Raw genomic sequence first — 26,925 nt, 5'->3', positions numbered from 1 at the left:
GGCCAGATTTATTCAGAATTTGACACCTCTCTCTCTCTCTCTCTCTCTCCTTCCTACCATCTACTAGCTGGGATATGGACTAGGAAACTACCCCCAATAAGTTAGAGCTCTTCTACTACTTGTTGACACTAAAGTTTTCTCGTATGGAAGTCATTTGTTAGTCATGTGTTTTGATCTCAATGCAGTCAAAAAAAAGAAAAGAAAAGAAAAGAAAAGCATCTAATGCACAACAACCTTAAAGAAAATCATAGAAGAAAGAAACATCACCAAATGGCAAAATGATTGGAAACATCTTGTCTGCAAGCATGGAAAAAGGAGTTAATTTGTCATTCATCACACACGCACACAGAGAAAAAAGAAGTCATGTTATCTGATATATAGCATATAATAGAACTTGACACAAGAAGCAATAGCAATATCGTATGCTAATTATATCTCACAGATTGTGAATGGGAATTCAGAGCCAAAGTTTACTTTGGAGACTAGAAATATTGCAACAAAAGAGAGGAAAAGCAACAGCGATATCATTTGCTAATTATACATTGTTATTAATTTGTTGCTGTTTTTTGGGCTGGTGACTTCAGCCACAGATGACACCCGATTCGACAAGGAACAGGAATCCATGGAGAAGTATCTTACAGATTGTGATTAGGGAATTCAGCGCCACAGTTTACTTCAGATAGACCAGAATTATTGGAACAGAAAAGGAAATATAGTTTTAAAGAACCCATGTACAAGATGTAGACATCTAGAAGGTAGAAATCTGCATGTGAAAAAGCAACATGCATTTATTTCAGAGATATTTATCTAAGAATCATCCATATTTCGACCACAACGATCACATATGTTAGTGGTTGTTTGGGGGACTCTCTTGTGCTTTGCCTTCTGCATCTTTGGTACATCAAATTCCATGACATCACGAAGAGCATTTGAGCCTTCTTGTAGCTCATCCAAACTGACAAATACAAACATTAGGTCCTACAATACATAATCTTGAATATGAAGACGAGGCATTTCTCATTTTTACTAGCATTTGATTCAAGAGAAGAGGCAAATCTTTGGTCCATGAAACATTACAGTTTACACAGCTTAAACACATTTCAAGTTTGGAAAATATGCTGCATTACTAATAATTTGAGAATTAATTAGGAAAATGAACATTAAAAGTAAGCTAGTCATCAGAAAAAATTGGCAAGAACATTGGAATGCAGTTAAGAGTAAAAAGAAAAGGAAAAAAAAATCAAGAACAAATTGAGTGGCAAAAGGCAATGCATTCAAGGAAAAAAAATTTATATGCTGTTAGTTTCATGATCTTAAGACTATATTTTGGGGCTTATTTGCTTTTCTGAATAATATGAAAAGATATTGGCTAATATAAAATAGAGATGATTTGCACATGCTTAAAACATAAATAGCATGCAATTTGAGATTTTTTAAAATAATTTATCCAGTTCTGATGAAATAATACAAACTGCATGAAATGGGACAAAAGACTTCATATTCTTATTATTATGACGGTATAAAACTTTACTGATATATAATAATACAAACACTAGAAAAACTCCTACTAAAGGGGTCAAAGAGTTATCAGAAACGGAGAAACTATGGGAGCCACAAGGCTTACAACATTAGAAAGAAGCTTCAATCACCTTAAAAGAACCTCAAACAAATCCCAGAATGTGGAAATCTGATGATTTATAATTTCTCTGATAACCAATTATCTAAGAAAATGAATTTTTGCTAATAAATTCCATGCCTAATTAATTAAAATATCAGTAGACACAACATTAGCAATTTTCAGCATTTAGATCTGAAAAAAGATATTAGGATAAGTTGGATAGTAAAAAATTTGCTACGTTTTCTTGATACAGATGAAGGTAAGGGTGCAGAAAGACCAAGCAAAGTGTAGGCAGCCTATTATTTGAATTTCTAGAACCAAACCCATTGGCTTCCCCAAGTCAGGCCCATCTGAGAAGTTCATTAGACTCCCCACTTTCTTTTGTCAGTTTTTATTAAAAGCCCAGAGTTTAATAAGTTCAATTTTTTTTTTCAAATATGCTTTATGTGGTACTGGTATGATTATATCCAATTCCTTACATTCTGCTGGCTAGTTTTTAAATTTAAGAAATAACAAAATATTTATATATATTAAATGTAAGATCTAGAATAGTGTTGCACGTTGGTCAAGCCCCTTGTGCTCAGTTAGGGTAGACCCAACTGTCCAAGCCTAGTCCAAACTTTGGTTCAGACACAAAAGAAAACCCAAACCTGATCCAACACATTGATCAAACCATGGGCATGCCCACCCCTTGAACAAAGAGTTCAATGCTGTCAATCAAGAGGTATAACTACGCTTTTGATGTCAGAATCCTATCCTATTGAACACTATCAGACAACTGAGATATGAATCATATGATCAACCATCCCATTTCCAAAAAGCTTTCCTACAAAATTTAAAAGAAAAGGAAGAAATACCACTTGCTTCATTTTTGTTTGTTATAAAATTTCTGTTAAACAACATATTCAGTCTTCTTGTGCTGTAAAGTCTGAATTTTATAGAAGCATTGCCTCAATCTAGGTATCATTTGGGAAGCCCCAAAAACTGGCTAGCTGCATAGTATAATCTAGTTAAAAAGTCTCTTTCTGGATATGGGAGGTATTTAGTGATATATAAGAGTTGGCAATTAATATATAGTAGCCAGTTTTAATGAAGAGCCAAACTATAGGGTTCATACAATGTGTGAAACTTCTTTTACAGGAGATAAGTTTTTCCAGTGATACTGCCAAAGAAAGTTTTGTTATAACCAGAAAGCTGTGAATATTGTCACAACCTGACATTTCATGAGAAGATAAAACCTACTGTCACCCTGTAAAAGACATAGTGATGAAGAAACTTATAACTACATATTATTTGCATTATGGATGTTTATGCTCAATATAGGTATTGGGGTTAGAATAATTTCAAAGAATTGGGGTGTCAATATTTGTAAGATTGCTAGCCACCATTTCATGTACTGGCTTTCCTCTAATTTTTGTTCCTTGTTCTCTTCCTCTTTCTTCTCTGTTACATTGACAGGGGCATTGTGCCTATTTTTCATGTTTGGACCCAACCCAAGTTTCAAACAATAATATTCTGTCTACACCTATCATTTAGAAATCACAAGGGCATGAACAGTTCCCTTTTCTTCTAAATAGCTTACTAAAATTTATCACAGCACTAAAATGATTGAAGAAATGACCATGTCAAAACTTTATATTGTCTTTTGTTTGGCGACGACCTAATTTCTCTTTCTCTCTCTCTCTCTCTCTCTTCTGAGAGGGGGTGGGGTGTCCAGAAGGTTTTAAACCCAGGAATTTTTAAGATATATGTTTATAAAGGTTTCACATAAGATTCAGTCTTATGTGTCTACAACCCTCCTTTCCCTAGGCTAGACCATAGTGAAAAAGACACAACTCTAAGACAGGATATGGATAGTAACTTCATTACTTCTAGTTCTAGGGGTATAAATGAGAGAATGTTAAAACTCGGAGGAACAATAAGTCAAATTAAAGCCACAGTCTTTAGGCAATGAAAAACCAATAAGTTTGCAAAATTAACACAATCAAAATGAGGATGTGGAATATATGTTACATGGATGCTTCAAAATATCTGAAGTACCTATGTCAGCCATGAAATGACATGGGCACAACAGGCATATGGGATGTGTCCAACACACCTAGAATTGAATGTCTATCCAATAGGCACATCCAACAAAAGAATAGAGGAAAATTTTCTCTTTCACCATAGGTTTGGTTGGGTACCTCTTTCATTTGCTTCTTTGCCGCATATATTTCTTACAATTTAAGGACCATGTCAGAAGGTTCACTTTTCTAGGGTAGAGAAGAAGAAATTATACACTTCGATAACTTGTCTATGTTCTAGTGTCCTAAGCTTCGGGGACAATACAATTTTGAAATCTAAACACACACTAATACATGATACTTGTACCCTAATCCATGTAAAATAGGTTGAAATGCATAACAAGAAAGGCACTTAAATACTTCAATAATTCATCTATGTCCTCAAGTTCTAAGCTTTGGGATCATAAAAATTTGACACCTTGATACAGACTAATACCCAACATGTACCCTAATCCATGTAACATAGATTGAAATGCATAAGAGGAAAGATGAGGATAGAATAAGGAATGAATGCATTCACTTTTAAGGTTTTGAGTCTGTTGGGGAGTGATTTGAGTTAAAGTGCTTTCAATTTTGTAGTGTTTTTTCAGTAGTGCTTCCATTAGAAACACTTTTAAGGACATTCACTTGGCATTTGGATACAAATAAAAAAATGTACTTTAATAGTATTTTTACTAATGTGATATAATAGAAAGAATCACTTCAAGTGATTTTCTAGATTGTTAAAAGTGATTTTTGAAAGTTTGTCAAATGCCTAAATTTTACAAGGAAATGCTTTCAAGCATTAAAAAGTACTTCTAGCTCTCTCAAAATCACTCCCAAACGGGCTGTTAGTCATGTGCAATGAAGACAAGTGCTTGCATGAGAAGTGATTAGGTTTAAGTGACAAGCTGTACGATGACAAAAGGAAGGCCGGAGAGAATTTGAGATAAAACTATGAGAAAAAAACATGACCTATGATTTACAAACAAAATGGCCCTAAGCAAAAATGGCAAAAAAGGATTGATGCATAGGTTGGCAAATTTTGTTAGGTGAAGTCGCACCAAAGCACAATTGACAGCTTGAGAAAAAAAAAATTAACATTCTAACCACATAAAAATATGGAGCACTCTTCAAGCATGCTTCTTACCTTATGGAAAGGGGAGGAGTTAATCGGATGATAGTATCATGTGTGGGCTTAGCAAGAACTCCTCTCTCTTTCAACTTTAAACAAATATCATAAGCAGAGACAGGGAACAAGACCTTGCTGTTGAGCTCCACAGCATTGAACAGACCTTTTCCTCGCACTTCCTTTATGAGGTTAGGGAATAGCTGATGAATCTTCATTAGCTGATTCCTAAGCTCCTGTCCCATTTGGTCGGATCTGTTGAATAGTGGAATGTTAGGTAAAATAAATCTCTAAATAAAAGTAAAGAAAGAAAATTAAAGATGATTACACACTTACAATGTCAAGTTGGGGTAAGTAGATTTTAACATGTCATGTTAGAGTACATGATATACATTGTAAGCCTAAATCCTACAAGCTTAAACTTTTGGGAAAATTTGTAGTTCGGCATGGTATCAAAGCCTTGTTTAGTGGGAGATCAAGTGTTCGAACCTCACCACTACATATTTATTTACCCAATTTATTAAGCACCCCCCCACCCATATAAAGCCCAAAAATGGAGGCTACATGTGAGATAGGATGTTAGAGTGCATTATATACATTGTGAGCCAAATCTTACAAGCTTAAACTTTTAGGAAAATTGGTTGTTCAACATATCATAACATAGTTTTATGCATAACTCAACTTAGTTAAACAACAAAAGTTCAATTTTTAGTTATTGGATCGATGACTTTGCCAACCACCAAACTTTACCCACAATAAATTCATGAAGTTTTTGTACAAAAGAAGAATACTTGGTAATAGTTTTAGGAACAATGATATGGGAAACACCATATTACTCAACCCACATTGAAGAACCATGTTTAGCAGGGGCAATTTGAAATACAAGTTTGTTGGACATTCTTTTGTTCATACCCTAAACTCAAGAAACTAGAGTTAAGCAAGGATAAAAATCTTGAAAATTTGCAAAATAATGGTGGTTAAATTTTATGGAAATTCCAGAAAAAATTTTAATAAGTAGGAAATTAATCGAAACTCATGTATGATAAAATTTATGACATTAGACAACAATATACAATATTTGAGAACACATTTTAATATTAAAATGATGATATATCTAATTTGGATATATTTAAGGATATAAAAGAAATGATACAATATGTATCATTATTTTTTTTTTTAAATGTACATAATTTTATTTATAAATTTATGCTTCTCCTTGTATTTAATTACTATACAATAGATACATATAACTCATTAAGAAGATTATCATGATGGTTTTTATATGTTCAACAATCAATTTAATGGAATTTGAAAATAGGATAATTAAAATTTGTTTATTTAATAAAGTTTTATTTTGAATATTTCATTTTCTAGGTGGATATAAAATTAATATGGTTTTAGGGGAGACAAAGTAAGGTCTATATACATTGAAATAGTATTAAAGTGCAAATTGACCTGGTGGCAATATCCCCACCTCTTCTGGTAGGAGGCCAGGGTTCAGGTGGAAAAATCTTTAAAAAAGTCGTGATATATTGGCAATTTTCAGCTGGCAGAAATTCGTGTCCTGTTTCCATATTGAGGCTGGCTGAAATAACATATTTCAGCCAATATTTCGCCAAAAAATCAGATTTTTCAAACACTGGAGTTAAGTAACCAGTTAACAAAACACTTTTGGTTCTAATGAATCTATATTGGAAATATAAATTGCAATTCCAAACTCCTGAAAACTAGATGAACAGATCCTTATTTGACTAGGAATCAAAGAAAAAAAGAATTCCACCGCTATCTAAGTTAATGTGGGCAAAGTGAGGAAGATTACGTTTTGTCTAGTGTCAGTTACTTCCAAATTTCTTCTTTTTCTAAGCAGTGTGTTTCTGATCCCAATAATTTAACATAAGGTAACAGATTTCTTGCCTCTCTGAAAGCCCCTCTTCTGTGATCACATCGAGTGAGGCAACAGCAACTGCACTCGCCAAAGGATTTCCTCCAAATGTGCTGAAAAATCAGAGGCATAGTTAAATCCCATAAGAAGAGGTTTGACTGCTAAGCTGAATGGTCAAAAGAAGGAAACGGGATAAGAAAAAATGAATGAAGATTGTAATGAAAGCCCAAAAAATAACTTAAAATTCAGCCTTATATGGTGTTTCATGGGTCAGAAACAGCTACTTCATGTCCAATGTGTATAGCCATGTCAATATTACATAAATATTCTAGAAAATATTGCTCTCACATCATTCCATTAAAACATAATCAGATGCAGAAGTAAAAACCAAGGAATCACCCGGTTGGCCCAAAAATGACTTGAGGTCCAAAACAAAGAAGGGGAAGATTAAGAGAGCATTTGACAGTGATTTTAGGAAGTGTTTCTAGCCTTTCTAACACTTAAAATTTTTATCTTTTAAGTATTATAGATGCTATAAACACTTCCTAAAATCACTATCAAACATACTCTAATATTTTTAGCAAGCCAATTACATGAAAGTAAAGTTCTAGCTTCACTCTATCATAGACATCATTTTCCTTGAGAAAAAGGTAAATAACTAAATCATATCCACAAATTTATTCTTTCTTTATTAAACTCGTTTAACAAAACTCATGTTCTACTTATGTTATTTCCTGGGGATCTGTTTTCATGAAGCAGTAATCTCGATCTACCCACCAAGTTAAATATGGGTTAGGGTACGAAGACAGAAGGTGTCATTACCATTGTGCCAAACAAACTTGGTCAAGACCAGTGGTACCTAGACCCAATAATGTGTCATTTGGTTAGCTCTGAGTTTGGATGGACTATTTAGCACTGCTTATCATATCATACCAGCCCAAACTGAGTTAGCATGCCACACCTATCCTGAATCCAATCAATTTCCATCTCTAATTGCATGCACCCTTTTCTGGACATAAGGTTGAAGTTGCATGTCAACTTCTTGAAATCAATATGGACAAGTTGTGAATACTTATTTTGCTGCTTGTAAAAGTTGGCAATTTTTTAAATCAAGAAACAAAATGGAGAAAACTGATCAAGAAATTAAGGTGTTATGGTTGCAAACCTTCCATGCTCTCCTGGCTGAATAGAGAGCATTACATCTTTGTCTGCAAGCACTGCACTAACCGCTATCACTCCTCCACCCAAAGCTTTTCCAAGTATCTAAGAAAAACAAACATTAAGAATTTTCTTTTAATAGGAGGACATATTTGATCTGTATAAGATGGTTAATTCCTTTTGAGAATATAAACATTAGGAAATATGCAGTAACTCAAAGATTTGAAGGAACACTGGCTCACACCAAAAATAAAGAATAAATAATAAATAGAGGAAGAAAAGAAAAAAAAAGAAGTCTTGGAGCATACTTGGGATGCCGATAACTCTATGAGGCTAATAGTTAAATGAATCTTACTGAAAAATAGTGGAATTTGAAAGTACAACTTGAGGACTGGACTGCTTTTAGATGCCTTTCACCTTTGAAAAGTTTGTATCAATCAGAATGCTTGCTGCATTGAGTTTTGCCTTTTTCTCAAACTTAGGCTCTAAATAATAACCATATTAGACATAACATTTCTAAAGCATGGGAAAGATGAAATGAAATACCAAGTGAATTGCGACCACAATGGTTTTTCCATTTTTCTCCAGATCAGCCTTGAAAGAGCAATAACTTTATCAAGGAATTTCTAAAGCATGAAAAGGAGTGAAGATATTAGGCCGATTTTCAAAGAAACATGACTTGTTTGATGTCTCCGCCAAATTAACCTGTTTCATTTTTCTCATTTCAAGTTCAAGTCTATGGTTCACAAATCTGACCTCCAAACAGAACTTACTCTTAAACTTTGTACTTATATTCTTCAGTTTGCTACTTTCTGGTTCTCTCTTAATTATCATGATACCTTATTTTGACATTTGACTACTAGTACAACTAGACTTTATTTGATCAGTTAAAAAGAACCTTCAGAAACTGTTGGATGAAATTCATGAATCCATGGAACAGCAGTGTGGCATTCAAATATTCAGAAACACGTACATATCATTTTGTTTCAATGTTTTTTATCTAGTGCTATGGCTGTATAATTTCAATACAACGGATCATCAGAAACAAGGAGAAAGAAAGTGTGTTTTCAAATCAAAATTTATAAATTTTCCGTAGAACAAGGCATTTATTAGCTACTGTACAGGAATATTATCCCTGAAAAATCCATACACTTGTTCACACAAACATTTTATTTGAAGGCCAAAACACCCTGATGGTAATGCTGCTTCCCAAAAGAAGGTATGTCTCCTTGTGAATGGATGGGCACCCATTAATTTAAAATAAAGAACCTTATTAAAAAAAATCTGTATAAACTACAAGGAACCACTTGTTAACAATTATTCTTAAACAGTTTAAAATTATATGATCACTTAGTGGTTCAGCTAACTATTTGGTTTCAGAATATAAATGGTTGAGGGAACTCAAAAAATGAAGACATAAAGAAAAATGCCTTACAACAACATCAGGACGAACTTCTGCCCAATCACACGCCAGCATTCTTCCTGACCGACCTAAGCCACTTTGTATTTCATCAGCAATCATTAGAATATTAAATTTTGAGCACAGTTCTCTGACAGCTTTTAAATAACCATCTGGAGGAATTATAACCTATCAACAGGAGAATATGATTGTTTAGGAAGAAGAAGAGGTGAGGAAAAATAAAAACGAATATTTACAAGGGAAAAAAAATGAAAATCCCCAACCCTTTTCCAGCATTAACCTGAATTTATGCATTTAGCAGGCATTAGATTTCCTTCAGTAGGTTAACAAAGAATCTTAAGAACCTAGTCCAGAATTCAAAAGATTATTGTATAAACTTGATTAGTTTCCATTGTCCTCCCAACTAAGCGAAACTTAGATACGGACAACACATTTCCAAGAGCATAAAACTTTTGAGTTCCAAATTAAGCATACCCCAGCCTCTCCTTGAATAGGCTCAAATAGAAATCCAGCTATCCGATCTCCATTTTCTGCACTCCATAAAATAAAGTATTAAACTTGTATTAGACATCTTATATTATCTGCCATTCTTGAAGAATCCAAGATAGAATATAAAATGGTGTGGACTATGTAATATGTATAAGGTTTACTAGTCAAAACAAGACCACAATATATATATATATATATATATATATATGCAATCATCAAGAACAGTAACAAATTTCAATGTTTACAAACCTTCAAAGATTTTCTCAAGGGCAACTTCATCACCAAAATCAACTTTAAGATGACCTGGCAACAAGGGCCCAAAACCTCGTGTAGCCTCATTATCACAGCTCATAGAAATAACAGCCAATGTACGACCATGGAAGCAACCGCAACAAGAGACGATAATGGCCTACACATGATTCATTTTGTGTAAAGGAAGCATCTTTTGAAAATTCAGTAAACTCAACTGGTACTTAGAATTTATTGATTAGCAAACAGGAAAACATATTTCTAATGTGAACACTTAACTACTTTACTAGCCAACTTATTTCTGAAGTAAAGCTTCACAACTAAAGCAGGCATATCTACCTATTATCATCTCAAATAATATTCCACAAATTTATGTTAACAAATGAACTTTTAAGTGAAAAGCAATACAGTAGTAAGTAAAAAAAAATGAAAATAAACAGCTTCACAGGCATAACTAAGGATCTACAGGCCATGTTTAACCCAGAAAATGGGAGGGTAAGAAAGGATGAGGTGATGGATCATTTGTGAGAATAAAGGAGAGTCGTATAAGAAATGAATGTATTAGTGAGAACCTGTAAGTGGCAGGAACACCAACTGAGGTTAAGGTGAGAGAAAGCTGGTTAAGAAGGTTTGATTAAATGCAACAAAGAAAAACTGCAGTATTAAAGAGGAGTGATAAGTCCAAGTTGAAGGAGCTACAAGCCTACAAGGATGGGAGTAAGGCCTAAAGGACCAGACATAGAATTTAGAGCATTTAGTAAATTTTATTTAATTTATCTTATCTTATGAAAAACAAGTGTAAGATGGAAGATCAGGAAACAAGTATTGATTTGGGACCTTTACAGATGTTTAGATCCATGATCTGATTTAAATTCAATATTATGAGTCTAAGTAAAGTTAGGAATGATTTTGGTATGAAATAGTTCGGTTTAAGGTGAATTTTGAATGTGATCCACGAATCAGTGAGAATGATTGGTGTGCAGTAAAATTTTTCTTCTTGAGCTTGATCAGTGAAACCTTCAAGTTCATTGATCACACCTGGGTAGAAACACCTAATTTGAACAGAAATGCTATGAAAATGTGGGATTCACAATGGAGTGAATCTAAGATCAGTCAGTGATCAAATTTTGGAGTTCAGAATTCCCTTGTTTGGGGGAATTTTGGAATGGCTGAAGAGGTATTTTGAGTAACCCTAAAAGTATTAATTGAAGGCAAGGTAAGGAATAGTTTTATAGCATGCTAACTTTACCAAACTTACAATTTACGAAATGAATATTGGAAACCTCCTGTAAATGATGCAATGTAAATGATCGCTTCAAAACATTGAAAATGTGGTGTAAGTTATTAGCCTGTCATTATATTCTCTATCTTTAAATTTTTTAAGACTTCATTCTGATCAAGTATGTACTCCATAATATCCATACCTTGTAGCTTGCCTCACAGGAGCCAAAGCTTCATTTCCACTTCCAACTTCTCTGAAACCATGATCAATACTCTACAATAATTACCATCAGATAACAAAATGAGAAATTAACCTTTCTCATCCATAATCTTCTACTTCTTGCTTTCTCAATTACAGTATTTGGGAGCACATAATTCATAATAGTTCTGTGCTGTTAGCAAGTTACATAGTGCAAAAATATATCCATTCTTAATCGAGGACAGGCTGGGCTAGTGTAGTCCTCATGCTTTAACTAGAGGGATTTTGTACAAGGATGATTGTCGTATTTGGTAGTATTCCATCTAATCACCTGGACATGACCACCTAACCCCCTCCTAGCAAAGCTCAAAAAAAAAATGCAGAAGAAGAAATCATTTGGAGAAATCAAAATTAAATCCCTAGGAAATCTCTAGCAATAAGCATGATTTAGAACCATCAGTGCCTACCTGGTCTTTGGGAATTTTTTTCTTCTCATAACCCCATTTCCTAGCTAACTTCAGAGCTGTTTCCACGCCTTCAGCACCAGTATTCATTGGTAGCACCATATCATAGCCAAACATATTCTTTAAGCGCTCTGCGAATATTGGAAATCTATCATTATAGAAGGCTCTAGAGCTGAGAGTGAGCCTTTCTGCCTGTTCCACTAATGCTTTCAAGACCTTTGGATGACAGTGTCCCTACAAAAAGTAGATATGAAACTAAACAATTGCATCCATGTCTAAGTCAATATGAAAAGTTAGAGTGTGAATTGATCATTGCAATAAATCTACTCAAGAATGGACTTTCTTACACAGACAAGCACTTTGGCTAGCTTAGCATTTTATTTAGGAGTAGTCACAAGAACTACTTCTAGTGTGTTGAAACAAGTGCAATGAATTTCATACAACAAGCAGCATTTTGCTGCCATGAAAGTTTTAGGACATCTTTCAACTGAAGGTACGGTTTTTGGCAAGGAGGAGTACCAGAGTGAATATCTTGCAGTCAGGTCCAAACACTTCAGATAAGGCATCAGTATAACAGAAATTAAACGGTCCTTTTTTATTACCTGATTAACCGCAGAGTAAGCAGAAAGGAAATCCAGATATTTTTTGCCTTCTGGATCCCATATAGTTGATCCCTTTGCTTGAGAGAACACAATGGGAATTGGGTGGTAACTGCATTTTAACCAGAGAACTGACTTCAGTAAGGGCTTATTACCAAAAAATTCAACAAAACACACCAACAAAAGGATACATGGTACATGCTAAGATTATTTGCTTCTCAACATCAATCATTTGTTTTTCTTGTTCTAAATGGTTACCAATCAAAGTAATTCAATTGAGTTCCTTTTCACATTTTTTTTACTAATTTGATGAAAGCTAAAATACACATACACAATTCTGTATATTATAGAATGACACTAGGGGTGTCATAGTATAGTGGTAGTATACTGTGTATACTATCAGGCTTTGGATACCATTATGAATGGAATGTAATAACATTTGGATTAAAAAAATGCCATGTCAGACTTCCAAAATATTATGAATGATATATTTATTCTTCGCAACTGTTTATATTGATAATTTTTTGTTTCTTCTCAATATATTTATCAACATTGGAAACATTTAATGCGTTTCTTAGAGTGGTAAAAAATGCAAGTTTGGTAGTTTGGCAAAAAGGGCAAAGTTGTTCCAAACAAGGTTGAATTCCTAGGACAACATATTTACATGAGAACTATTGTCACAATAGAGAGGTCAATCAAGTTTGCTGATAAGCTCCCAGGTGAAATAAAAGATAGAAAATAATTGCAGGGATTCTTGAAAAGTCTAAATTAACTCTCAAACTTCTGTAAGGATCTGGTGAAAGATTGTGAACCTCTATACAAGAAACTCAGAAAGAACCCACATGGATGGACAGAAGAACATACCAAGGCAGTAAAAAGGATTAAGCTTAAGACAAAAATATTGCGTTGCTTATCCATCCCTCATCCCAAAGCCTTTAAAATCATGAAGGTAGATGCCTTTGAGGTAGGGTTTGGAGGAATCCTTATGCAAAAAATTGATGAAAAAGAGGTTTTGATCAGCTATAGTTCAAGAGCATGGAAACCAACTCAAAAGATTATTTATTAAAAAGGAAACCTTAGCCCGTTGTCCATAGTGTCACAAAATTTGAAAGTGACCCTGTTAACCAAGAGTTTCTTATTAGGGTAGATTACAAAGCAACCAAAGACATCTAAAAAAGGATGTAAAAAATTTGGCATCAAAATAGATCTTTGGCATGTTGCAGACCATTCTCTGTGCTTTTGATTTCAAAATTGAATGCATTAAAGGTGAAACCAATTCTTTGTTTAACCTTGTTAATCAAGGATTCTTGTAGGGACAAAAAGAAGAAAAGCTAAGCCCTTATAAGGGCCTTATAACACTTTATGCCAATAAAAAAAAATCTCTCCAACATATTAAAAAATCACCCCAGTTAACCCTACTGCTGGTCAAACGTCATAGTTCTTCTCAAGGTGCAACCACTCCCTTTATAAATTCAGGAACAGTAATTGTAATAATAATTGAACATGAGGATACTTCCAAGAATCCTCCAGAAATTTCATCTATGAATCTTAGAGGTCATTCACTTCCATATGAAGGGAGGAACAAAAACGTCCACAAGGCAATATTAGTGGATGCAAGATCTATCAGCATTCAACACAATTGGAGTAATAAAGAAAGATTTATAGCATACTCAAAGCTCCATATTATGGATGTGATCTCTTGTAAAGATTGGGGTTTCAACTGAAACAAGCCAAGATATCTTAGGCTTTCCAATACCAGATCTAGTGCTTATACTTATTTCGATGATATAAAGGCATGAGAAAATGTTTTGTGATATCAATATGAGTATTTCTTTCATAGCTAGTATATCCGGTTTAGACTTAGACCTTAAAAGATATATTAAATTGGTTTAAGCATTGATTCAATATTTAGGAACCAATCCAAGATATCTTGCCACAGTTATTAAAGGAGTCCTTAGATAGGTTTAAATCTACCAATAAGTAGGTAGATAATAGACAACTATTGTTCTAGTTCATCGCCTTATACGAGGTGCCGTGAATTTTAAAATGAACTTATGAAGTAACTTCTAATGATGAGGGGCCTTGGGACTATGTCCCTTATCTTCAGTGAGAAGGTAGAAAAAGCTCAAGTTCTCAGCCTTATATCCAGAAGTTATTCCTATAGAATCTGTTTTATCTCTCTTTCCTTCTGCCCTAATTGAATCACAAGAATCCAGGTCAACAGATGTTCCATCTTTATCAACACAGATTAAAGAAATCTTCGCTCAATAGCACTCCTTATTCAAATAAGTGTTAGCTTTTTTCCTATAATGTGTGGGCATATATAATTACATTTGTGTAAATATTATTTAAGGGTATCAATTGATAGGTAGGTGAATCAATTGATTGGGCATCCAAGAGCCTTATGTATGGAAGACTCAAATTATAAATGAGGAGTTAGAAAATTTAATTTATATGAATGTGGTGTTACAACTTTTGTAACCCCATCATTATGAAATTTATTTGGTACATTATGTTTATGAGTAATGGAGGAAAATGGAAAAGTATAACCTATGCAATTATAGAGATGCATTCAAGTTAATAACCCACCATTACCCATTAATTTGTACATAATGGGTGTAAATAATGAGTACAACTCCCATGTAGTCTTTGATGGGAAGACTAAGAGATGTACATTTGTAGACCCTCAATTTTGTCCCTTGACACTTGCTTTTATCCTATGAGTGTCACATGCACCCATGTTTTCGTATGGCACCACTAGGGCCTCCTTTTGGGCTTAGTCGGTTTTTTTTTAGCCTTGTTTAGGTTCGTATGTGGTTCATTGTGGTGGGAGTATGGTTCATTTTGGAGTGCCATCGTGGCCATTTTCCTAGTTGTTGGCATCATGCCATAGGAAGGAACTGGGGCCATCCCGAAGTTTTAGCTTAGTTGGAGTTTATCGGAGTGTGTCTGAGCTCGGAGCACTTGGGCCTGTTTTGGCCATATCTCCCTCATCCGAACTTGAAATTGCGCACCGTTTTTTTTCATGGACTCCTTATCCTTCAGGGAAAATTCTGTCAAAATTTCATAATTTTTCTCAACCGGCTCGACCGGTCCCCAAAGTTTCAGTTTAGGCAGAATGCATGGGAGCAAGTCCAAATTCGGAGTACTCGGGCTTGTTTTGGCCATATCTCCCTCATCCAAACTTGGAATTGCGCACCGTTTTTTTTTTATGGACTCCTTATTCTTTAGAGAAAATTCTGTCAAAATTTCATAATTTTTCTCAATCGGCTCGACCAATCCCCAAAATTTCAGTTTAGGCAGAATGCATGGGAGCAAGTCTGAATTCGGAGCACTCAGGCTTGTTTTGGCCATATCTCCCTCATCCGACCTTGGAATCGTGCACCGTTTTTTTTCATGGACTCCTTATTCTTCAAGGAAAATTCTGTCAAAATTTCATAATTTTTCTCAACCGATTCGACCTGTTGGAGTCCGATTCAACCGGTTCATCGAGCTAGCTTGTATGGAGCACTGGTTTTGATGATTTTGAAGCCCAATTCCTACATGGCTTGGGCCCATAAGCTCCAAATCGGTCTTGGGCTATATTGTGGGTCCATTTTGGGCCTTGGTTTGGGTTCCTTGCAGCCCACCATGAATTCATATGGATCCTTGGTGGTGAAGCAAGCTGAAAACTTAAAGGAGTCAGCTTGCATGGAGAATTGGTGAGGAGAGTTATTGGGGAGTGTGGTTTCGAGGTTGAAGGGCTGTTTTCCAGAGCTGAATGCATGGGAAAATGAATGGAAACTGGAGGAACAAAGGGGTCTGATATAAAAGCCAAAAAAGAGGAAGAAGAGGGGGACTTCTCTCTAGATTCTAGGAGGAAACTCTGTCAAAACGGTGAAAGCCAAATGAAAAGAGGGTGAGAGCTTAAAAAGAGAGAGAGAGAGTGGGGGAAGAGTTCTGGACTTGAGAAAGTTCTATGTGTTGGGAGAGAAAGGAAAAGAAAGAAGCGAGGAAAAAAAATAGAAAAAAGAAACAGAGGAAAAAGTGAAGGAGACGGAGGTTTTGAGAGATTTTCTGGTTGTAGAGGGAGTAGTTTCTTGTTCGTGCTGTTGAAGGGGAAGGCCTTGATTTCTGAAAGCGGAACTTGGACGTTTGCTACCCCAATGACGTCATTTCTACCTCGGCATCTTCAATGCATGCATAGGTAACTCTTTGATCTTGCTTTCTGCTATTTTATATTCTCATTCTTTCTGAGGTTTGTTGCAATAATCTGTTTAGACAAGAAAATGAGGGCCTTTGCTGATTAGTCTTTGGGTCAAGTTTGTAAGTTGTCTGAGACTATGCATGTTTGATTCAACTGAGAGTGAGTCTGTTATTTTTTGAGCATTTGAAACGGTCATTGGAGGTATATGAAAGATAAGGCTGGGATCCTTGCATTTTCGTTATTGCATGCCTAAGCTCTCATCTATGGTGTGACTTGTTTTGTGAACAAAGCAAGTATTTCTCTCATTAGCAACCAGTTTTGATTTGCTTTGAGTAAGCAAAGGTCTTTGGTGCTCGAATTCAGGTTTGGAATGAGGGTTCCTTAGCCCTCAATTTAGGTTTGTTTTGTTTCCTTCATAAGGCCTTCGTGGTTCCCCTTGTCATTGCATCTAGAGGACCTTTGGGGTTTTGGTGCCCATTTATGGGTAAGATTCTGGGTTTTAGAATTAAACTGATCTCTTGTGTGATTTGGTTGCTACTGGAGATCCTCTGTTTTTTCCTTTATTTTATTTTTATTTCTTTTTTTCTGCTATTATTTTCTTCTGCTGTTACTTGTGTGTGATTTTCTTGGCTAACTGATCATTGATTGGGTTTCAAAGGCTGTCCAAGTTTAGTTTTTTTTATATTGGCCCCTGAGGCCTTGACCTTAGTAGTTTGCAAATAAAAATGGGGCATTGGTTGACTATTTGATGCATTCGTTTGTTTTAAGCCTGAATGTGGAAAGAGAATTAATAGTCCTAATGGCTTATAAGGCAACTGTTTAAAGCTTTGGTCATATCTGATTGCTTATGCAGGTAAGGCTTTTGTGCTCATTAAATGGCATTCTTTAGGATCTTGGTTGCATGTATGTTTGGGGTAAGGACTCCATTGTTTGGTTGCATAGTGAGGGTGGAATTTGCATTCTGCTTGTGGCATTCAAGTAAGGTCCTTGCTGCGTTATTGGTTTCAGGTTTGGAAGTGCAGTCAATTTTTTTTTTTTTTGGGTTGCCATTGGGCTTTCATGCTAGGTTCCAAAATACCAAAAAGGGGCTTGCACCTCTAGTTTAGGGAACCATTCCCTTTAGTTTTGATTTGAGAAAAAGTCTCTTTGGACTGTTTTGTTTGGAATTTGGGGTAAACCATTTCGGTTTTTCAATTAGGATTAGAGGTTATGGCATATTGGCTGAGCCACTGTGCTCATCATTCAGCCATTGGGGCCTCGTTGGTCCTAGATTTGGCAAGGGAGGGGACATGGTGTTCATTTCCTTTGATTGTAGGAAATACGGTTAATTTGTTTGGGAAGTAGGCCCTTTCATTCGTGGCCTTGCCCTTTTAGGCATGCATGCTAAAGGCTTATGGAAAAATTGCATCTACTAAAGCATTGGCTTAAGTGGCGAATTTTAAAGAAAACAATGCATTTTGGGTGGCTTGGGTTTGGCCTTTTATGGAACACATCGCATTGTTTCAGCCGGTTCTCCCTCATCCGAGCTCGGAATTGAGTGTCGTTTGTTTTGTTGGATTCCTTATTTTCTGAGGAATATTTTGGTAAAGTTTCAAATTTTTTCTCAATCGGATGAACCAGTTGGGAACCGGTTCAACAGGTGGCTTGGTGGCAGCCCTGTTTTATAAATGCTTTGCATTGTTTCGGCCAGTTCTCCCTTATTCGGGCTCAGAATTGAGTGTCGTTTGTTTAGTTGGATTCCTTATTCTTTGAGGAATATTCTGGTAAAGTTTCAGATTTTTTCTCAACCGGTTGAGCCAGTTGGGAACCGGTTCAACCGGTTATGCTAGGTAGTTCCAGTTTCAACGTGTTTTGACCCCCATTTTTGTTATGGTTTAGGCACTTAGGCTCCAAGGCACTTGTAGGCCATTTTTAGGGTCTAAATCCAGATTTGGTTTGAATTAATGTGGGCCCACCTATGAGTTAAGGGTATTATTGGCTAGGAAGGTCGGGGGGGTTTATTGTGAATGTTTGGCTTGGGCACATTTTGATGTTTGTTTAAAAAATGCTTGCCACGTGTTGACTAACCCCTCATTGCAGCGCTTGGCTAGGGACCCAAGGTACGTACTTTGACCCATGGTTTGAGCTCATTTGTGGGCCTTGGTACCTAGTGATTGATGTTTTGACATGTGATTGCCATGCATGCTTGTTGTGTATTTATTCCTATTGGCTAATCATTTATGCAGCACTTGGCTAGGGACCACAGGTATGAGTTTGATTGTCGGCTTTTGTGTTAGTATGCCCACATGGCATTTGGATTGCGATGCTTGTTGTGCATTGATGCTTATTGACTGATCTTTTCTGCAGGGCATGGCTAGAGACCTCAGGTACGCCATTTGTTGATTTATTGAGTGCCTATGCATGCTAGATATCGAGTAGGTTTGTGTGATTCGTGTTGTCTATGATTAGCCTAAGAGGCTATTTGATCCTTGACCCATATACTCCCACATGCCCAATTCAATAGTAGAGACCGAGTTCCGAGCCTAGAGGGGTGCTACCTCACATGAGGTACCTTCCTGATAGGTAACCTAATCCGTAGACCCAGACTCAAGTTTCGTAAACCGCTTTTTCCATACTAGAGTCATCAGGGGTTTTTGTTCTTACTTAATTTTTCCCCCTTTAAAAAATAAAAATAAGAAGTAAGTGGTGACTCCAAACAAAACCGTTCCTCATCGGGGACGAATTTTTCAAAACTTGAAAACCACTTTTCCATTCCATTCCACACTACTCTTTAAAAAAAGAGATAGCGAGTCGCGCCATCCGAGTGGATCGGGTGAGGGTCCACAGTACAATTTTTATAAGTTAAGGTCCCAAGCCACACTCTCATTCTTATGTCCTTTTGTTGTTTTATTTTTAACAACATACACCACACAAGTGACCCATCCACTATTTGAGAGTAGTGAGTTGAAGACCTTAACAATACAATTCACAAGGTGACTCAATCTCACTTCAAAAGTGTTATTGGTACCATGGATCAAGGTAAGAATATGATCATTATTTTAGTACTTCCATTTATTTTGTTTTATGCATCCAAAATTGTTTTTTTAAATAATTATTTCCGCATAAAGTTTATAAAAGTTTGGTTAACAATAAGAACTTAAGAGAAAGATTCTAATGGCCCTCGAAGAAGATGATAATGCATCCATATCATCATTAACTAGGCTAATGGAAGAGGATGAGGAGGATTATGCTCAACCAAATGGGAAATATTGTTGTAGGGTTCTTTTACCACTCACTAAAGGGTCTCCACAGATTTAAAGCTGCATGATTCCCTTTCTTTTCAAAAGTTGAAGATTTCTTTTCTTTTCAAAACATTGATTAAAGCTAAAGTGAGGACGGCATGACTTCACCTCTTTAATGGCTTACTAATGGCTTACTATATCTATAAATAAGGGTGTGGTTGTTTGGAGGAGGCACTTCTACCGTACAGTCTTTTTTGCTAAGCATGCTCTTGATTCTTCTCTCCTTCATTCCCAATATTGTACACCATTGTCACTTGGCTTGAATCTAAGTGTATACTATGTTCTTATATAATCCCAGTCTGATTGCATGCTGGTGTTATTCTCAAATTGTACTATTTTATTTAAATTTTATTTTATGGTGTGCATCATATAATTTGGATCTTGGGAGAAAAATTGGTATTAGAGTCTGTGAAAGCGTAAACTGGCATTGGTAGCACAGTAGTCAGTAGATGCTTGGGTTACACCAAAGTCACATAATGCATATGAGCCTGCTCAGAGGATAAGGGTAGTTTGAAGCAGGATTTTCTGTTGACAGAAACTAGATCATTCATTTAAGTAGCTACTCTATGACTAAATGGAAGGGCTTATAAGATTACTATCATGAAGAATGTTTAAAGAATATACAAATTTAAGGGACAAAAATAGAATTAATAATATGGAAAAGGTAGTAATGCCTGATGTAGATTGTAGACTTCACAACTGGAACATTCCTAAGGTACCAGTAACAGACATAGGTTCTTTTAAGCCTAAGTTTCATGATGCGATAAGAACAATAGAAAAAAACTGTTTCCATTTCAAGTCTTACATAGACATCCCACTTTTATCTAAAAAACATGCTAGCATAGCATAAGGACTAGAAGTTTACTTATTTGCATGTTGGGATGATTCAACCGGCTGTTATACCAATCATTAGGCTAGGGTTAAATACTTCAGTCCTAGTTTGTAACAGATGATATGCATGATGTTTTTTTTGACTCCTTATTCGGAGAAGTTGAATCAAGCCTGAGTGAAGGACCAATATTTTAAAATTGTTGCCCAAATCTGGTAATGGTTCTAACTGAGAAAGAGATTACTAGGGCCTTGACCCTGACTCTTTAGACGCATGGGTTTAGAATGACTCCAGGATCTCATAGTATAGAGGTAGTGTACCGCGTCTACTACAAGGTTATAGATACCTTGTGTCCTAATGCTAGGATGTTAGACACGAGGGGACAAATTACCATATTTCAAGTAAATGCTAGTAAGTCTAAGTACATGTTCCAAAGATTATCAAGTGGGATCAAGCTCCTCTGCCAGGTTTACAGGAATTACAATATAACAAATCATAGAAAACTCATAGAAAATACGGAATTAGCGAGTATTGAGAAGTTTTCTGATGGAAGAATAAAAATAAAATTTATCCCATCTGATAGAAATAAGGAGTAGGTCAGGACCCTCTTCCTGGCAAGGACATCCTGCTCTTCAATCCCCTAGAGTGAACTTGAAAGAGAACATGAGAAGATCATTTTAGAAAGGATTAGGAGAACCCTAGAACAGATTCAACAACAATATTATATGGTTGAAATCCCAAGACAGAGGGTATAGCTTCTCAAGTCAGAAATCTAAGAGATCGGAGGGATTAATTTGGAAATATCCACTCTAGACAAATAGATCCATCTTTCTCTAATGTAGCCTCAATTAGTCAATTTGTAGACAAATTTTTAATAAATAAGGAGGCATTGAAAGAAGAATTTTATGAAAGAAAAATGACAACCTCTGAAAATAGTTTTTTGAAAAATTCTCTCAAAAATCTAGAGAATTGATTCAGAAAAGATATTATAAGTACATAAGGGAAAATAAGATTCAGATTGAATGGTTCTCTTGGTTTAAGGATTATGGAAAAAACACAAAGTGAAAGGTTATGAAGATAATACCATCAATGTGGTGAAGAACACTTTCCAGACATACAAGACGGCTTCAGGGAAGAGTGTTCAGGCTATTCAGCCTCCAAAAGGGATTACAGAGGTCAATAAAGGAGTAAAGCATCTCCTTCTAAAGCAGAAGGACAAGGGATGGAGCAACCAGCCAATCTAGAAAGAATAAGTCATGTTATCCAACAAATAATTATACCAACCCATACCTATAATCTTTAGGGAAGCATTATCTATCAAAAAAAATAATCTTTAGGGAAGCATGCCACTAGGATAGAAAATTTATAGGCCAAGGCGGAATCGGTTTCTTCAAGTCCTATCCCTTAAGGAAAGGAAAAGACAATGTTCCAACCTCCTTCAACTCTAATAAAAGAGTCATTTAAATTATACAAGTCTACCTCAAGGGAGGGAGAATTTGTAAATAAATTGGCAGATAGGCTAGCCAAATTACAGATATCTAATGGAAAAGCTCCGCAAGTTAATGCCTTGGAAAAAGAAGGGCCAAGAAGGAGATTTAAATAGAATGGAAGAAGGATTTAGGAGTAGCTTAGGGGAGCCTTTAGAAGTTAACAAAGCAACTTGGGGAAAAAAATGTCCCTATGGCTCCAACAAAAATGTATTACCACAAACCCACTCCAATAGATATGCAACATGAGGAAAACTACCTTCATGATTAAGCTCAACATGATGGGAGATCCATCGTATAATGCAAATATAGATGGGTTATTGGAATATTGGATATTAAACACGATGAGGCATATGAGGATATATGCCCAAGCCTCACACTTAAATAGGAATAGAGATGCTGATGCAGCTTAGAACCATTATTAGTGGCTTCATTGGACAACTTAGAGGATGGTGGAAGGCTATCTTGGTGATTATCTCAAAGCAAGGCCCTACAGTCTAAGAGCCAATAGAAGGGACATCAGGTGTTAAACAAGAGAATACAATGTCTTGTGAAGAAGATACAATAAACACATTAGTTTACACCATTGCACTGTGCTTTGTGGGGACCACAGAATTATTAGAAGATAGGCGTAAAGAGTTTTTGATGAGCTTAACATGTCCTACTCTATCACATTTTAAGCGGTATGGGGATGCCTTTATATCAAAGGTTTATATGAGACTGGACTCAAGTTCAGATTTTTGGAAGGAGAAGTTCATATCAGGACTTCCTCCTCTATTTGCAGAAAAGGTTAGGTTTAGAATAATGTAGAATAAAAGCCAGGCATGGGGAAATTATTCCTTTTTCCCAATAAACCTATGGGACACTAGCAGCTGAGATCTACACTAAGGGATTATCCTTATGAACTGATTTAAAATAAAAAAAATAAAAATAAAAACTGGCAGAGAAAAAATGAATGCAAGAACAGACTTCAGCAATTTTTGCAAATAGTTTGGTTATGATTGTGAAACAGTCTTCGCAAAATCCACTTCTAAAAGAACAGAAGACTAGAGTTTGTGAAAAGGAAGACTTCATAGAATAAAATACCCCAAGAAAGGGAGACTGGAGAATAGAAAGGATAGGAGAGAACCCCCACAGAGGCCAAACCTTGAAAAAGGAACTGATAAAAAGATCTCTTCCAGTTAACTACAAGTGTGGTAAGGTAGGACATTACCAAAATAAATGCAGAACAAAACAAAAAGTTGATGAATTAAAGCTGGATGAAGACCTCAAGAAATAGCTTTGTCAAGTCAATATTGGAAGAAACATCAGAATCTGAAGGTCATCTAGATACTTCATAAATGGAAGATGAAAATATCATAGGACCTGTAGATTCATCTTAGAATTTGTGGATAGCATGGAAAATCCTCACACTAGAGAACAGGCTCTTAGAAAATGCCTAGAATTGAGGAAATGCTCAAACCCCAAAGCGGGGGTTGTAAAGAAACCAAAAGAACTTTATAGTTTTATGGCTATTATAGAAAGGTCCCAGCAGCAAATAACCCATAGGGTACCCACTCTCCAAGAATTGAGATAGGAGTGCAATGAATTAAGGGAGAAATTAAAGATCTTAAGATTAGGGTCCAAACTTTGGTACAACTTTATTTTGGTGGAGATGAAGGAAATTTGAGTGAAGAATTTGATGAGATCATAAGCCTAGGAAAAAGTCTATAAGCGTTAAGCACAAAGATAAAGATGCAGGAAAAGAGTAGATGGAAGGACTACAATTCATAAATCTGGTGGATAGAATTGTTAGCCATAAATGGTATGCGCAAATTACTATTGTGGCAAACAAGGAATGTAGTTTTGAGGCTGTGGCACTTATTTGACTCAGGGGTCAATTTGAATTGCATAAATAGGGGGTTAGTACCAACCTAGTACTTTTTTAAAACAACCCGAGTTCTACAACAAATGGAAAGAGAATGATGATAAATTATAAATATCAGACATGGCAGTGTGCAATCAAGGTCTATGCTTCCAATAACCATTATAATAGTAAAAGACCTTACTCAAGTAGTAATTCTTGGCACGCCATTTGTTAATATGTTATACCCGATAGAAAATCTAGATAATACTGGAATCCAGTCAAGAGTCCAAGGGTATGAGGTAAAATTTTGGTTTTATTGAGGAGCCTCAAACATTGGTTTTTAAACCAAACCCAAGAAAGGGTAGAAAGGAAAGACAAATTTTTGTATTCCTAGAAGGAAGAATTGCTTCATAAGATAGTAGAACAAAAACAAAAAAGAGCCTCAGCTTCCAGAAAAAAATAGGAGAATTACAGATACTCTTGGAAAGGGAAGTGTGTGCTGAGATCCCTCCTGCATTTTGAGATTGGAAAAAGCATGTAGTAAGGCTACCTTATGAAACAATGATGCCTACAAAAGCTAGGCCAATACAAATGAACAGCAGAATTAAATTTTGATTTCACTGCCTAGGAAATGGAAACGTCAAAATGGAAATTTGATTTGCATTATGTTTTACTAATTCAGGAAAACTTGGGGGAGGTGGATGCATGGATAAAACTAAAGGGTGTTGCATGTTTTACATTTTCACAAGCTTAAAAATGTGATGAAGTTCGAAGTTAGACAGAAACCAATATTCTATGAAATGAATGGATAATGGTACTAAAGAGAAGGGAACTAGATTGTAGGAGAATCTAAGGGGAATGAGCATTGCTAATAGAAACTTGGTAGTGGAACCAGGAATTTCAAAAGGCAATTAGTTATAGAGGTTGGCATAAATGTAATACCAAAGAAAGTTTTAAGTCCTCATAAAGAATCTTCCAGACATCAATCACATGTATGCTCCATCCATGGCAAAGGGAGAGAAAACATTCCTCTGTAGTTCTTACGCTAAGACAAAACCACAGTTTGGTAAATGCAAATTCAATATTTTTTAAATTTGGTGGCCAAGAATCTTAAATGGAAAAATCTACAGGTTACTTTCACTATAAAAAGCAACCAAAGCTAGCGCAGATTCAAATTCATGCCCAATCTATAGATCAAAATCCTTTCCTATTAATCTCTGATCCCATTTTTGCATCTTCATGGGTACCTTTAGATAACTTGTGTCATTGACACATTTCTGCATACATTTTAACTTTCAGATTGCATGGAAACCATCTTGAAGAAACATGCCATTTTACCCCACTAGATAAACAGAGAGAGAGAGAGGGGCCAATAATTATCTGAAAACTTCTGCTTCAACAGATGAATCAATAAAAGGAAAGAGGCCAAGTCAAGGAATTCAGTTAGACCAAACCACATAGAAAATAAGAAGCTTAAACAAACAAAGCCATTCAACACTGAAAAAAGCCCCTAACCTTAACACCCTATCTTGATCCTTATTTGTGTGTGATCATGAATACAAGAAAAACCCCAACAATAAAAAGAAAAAATTAATTGTTAACTTTCTTCATATGTGATCATAACACCAGACCAAAAAACAAAATAATAGAATTAGACAAAACCCACGAGAAGGAAACCGATTAGATACGGACGCAAGAGGAAAAGGAACGAAACCCAGAAACCAAAACATGGAATAGGCTGAAATTACACAAACTCGATGGGACAGAAATCAAGCAAAACAGAAAGATTTGGAGAGAGAGAGAGAGAGTGGGGGGAGGAAATACTTGTGAGCACTGTATTCATATTCCAAGTTGATGAGGTGTTGAGAAGAGGAAGGGATGCCTTCAGGGAGAGCACCAAAGCTCCTTGTTCCCCTGCAAATAGTGTTGAAGAATCTCCTGGTAGCCAGTGCCATTGATGAAGAATAGAGTATCACCACCACCTCTACAGCAGCTGCTGTTCTTTCAGAAAATTTTTAGTTTTATTTTCACTTCTTCCTTTCTGTCTTGTTCCCAGTTTAAGAATGCGCTTAATTACAGATTTTCGGGTTCATAATCTGGCGATGATGATGAAATATATCATCAGTTTGTTTGGTTGGGGGTGTGATGAGTTGCAGACAACGCTTTCCAAAGCATACCTGGCATCCCATATCCCACTTTGGATTTTACCTCATTTAGAATTCCGGAATGGGCCCTCACTCCATCTAATTGCCTGAATTTACCCATTTTTAGTCCATAATCATTTTCCCAGTGAGGAGTTGGGTGAATCAGATAATAGATTAACATTATCCTTTCTTTCCATCATAATTATCCTTGTTTTTAGCGTGGAAGTTTTAATTTTTGTCCATTCAATCAGTCAAACAGCGACATTAAGGTTTCACATCCTTTCAACTTGGGCTATAAGCACTCATATTTCGTCAACCTCAGAACTTCAACTTGAGGAGCCTTTGATAAAAGGGGTACCAAATCTTAAAATGGTGAAGGAAATTGGGCATAGGGGTATGCTTAAAAATTGTTTGCAAATGCAAGTGAGAATAAAATTACAGAATGGGGGCAGAAGCATTCTAGAATGGTATGAACAAGAAGAGGATTCCATTGAAAAAAACAAACTCTGGGGCATGCCAAGGCCAAAAGTTTGAGGATGTGCTACGTGGTTTTCTTAGCTTTGATCTTTAAGGTTATGTTTAGTTTTGAAAAATTTAAAAAAAAAATACAAAAGAGAAAAAAATATCAAAAAAAAATTAAAAATAAGATAATTAATAAAATATTTTGATATATTATTTTAAA

General features: G+C 35.7%; 1 protein-coding gene across 1 annotated transcript; it reads right to left on the bottom strand.

The window, feature by feature from the left end:
- Positions 1 to 526: 526 nt before the first annotated feature.
- Positions 527 to 26,142, bottom strand: LOC100233101 (ornithine aminotransferase). The gene is given in 10 exon segments (NM_001281140.1): positions 527 to 955; positions 4,811 to 5,044; positions 6,704 to 6,784; positions 7,837 to 7,934; positions 9,265 to 9,417; positions 9,724 to 9,779; positions 9,988 to 10,147; positions 11,875 to 12,105; positions 12,474 to 12,582; positions 25,924 to 26,142. Coding segments are annotated over 10 exon segments (1,401 nt in total). The 5' UTR covers positions 26,055 to 26,142; the 3' UTR covers positions 527 to 807.
- Between the last annotated feature and the right edge of the window lie 783 nt (positions 26,143 to 26,925).

This window comes from Vitis vinifera, chromosome 10 (assembly GCF_030704535.1).
Source record: "Vitis vinifera cultivar Pinot Noir 40024 chromosome 10, ASM3070453v1".
In the NCBI taxonomy this organism is placed as follows: domain Eukaryota; kingdom Viridiplantae; phylum Streptophyta; class Magnoliopsida; order Vitales; family Vitaceae; genus Vitis; species Vitis vinifera.
Note: the sequence above shows the minus strand (reverse complement) of the source record. Positions and strands in the feature narration are given on the sequence as shown.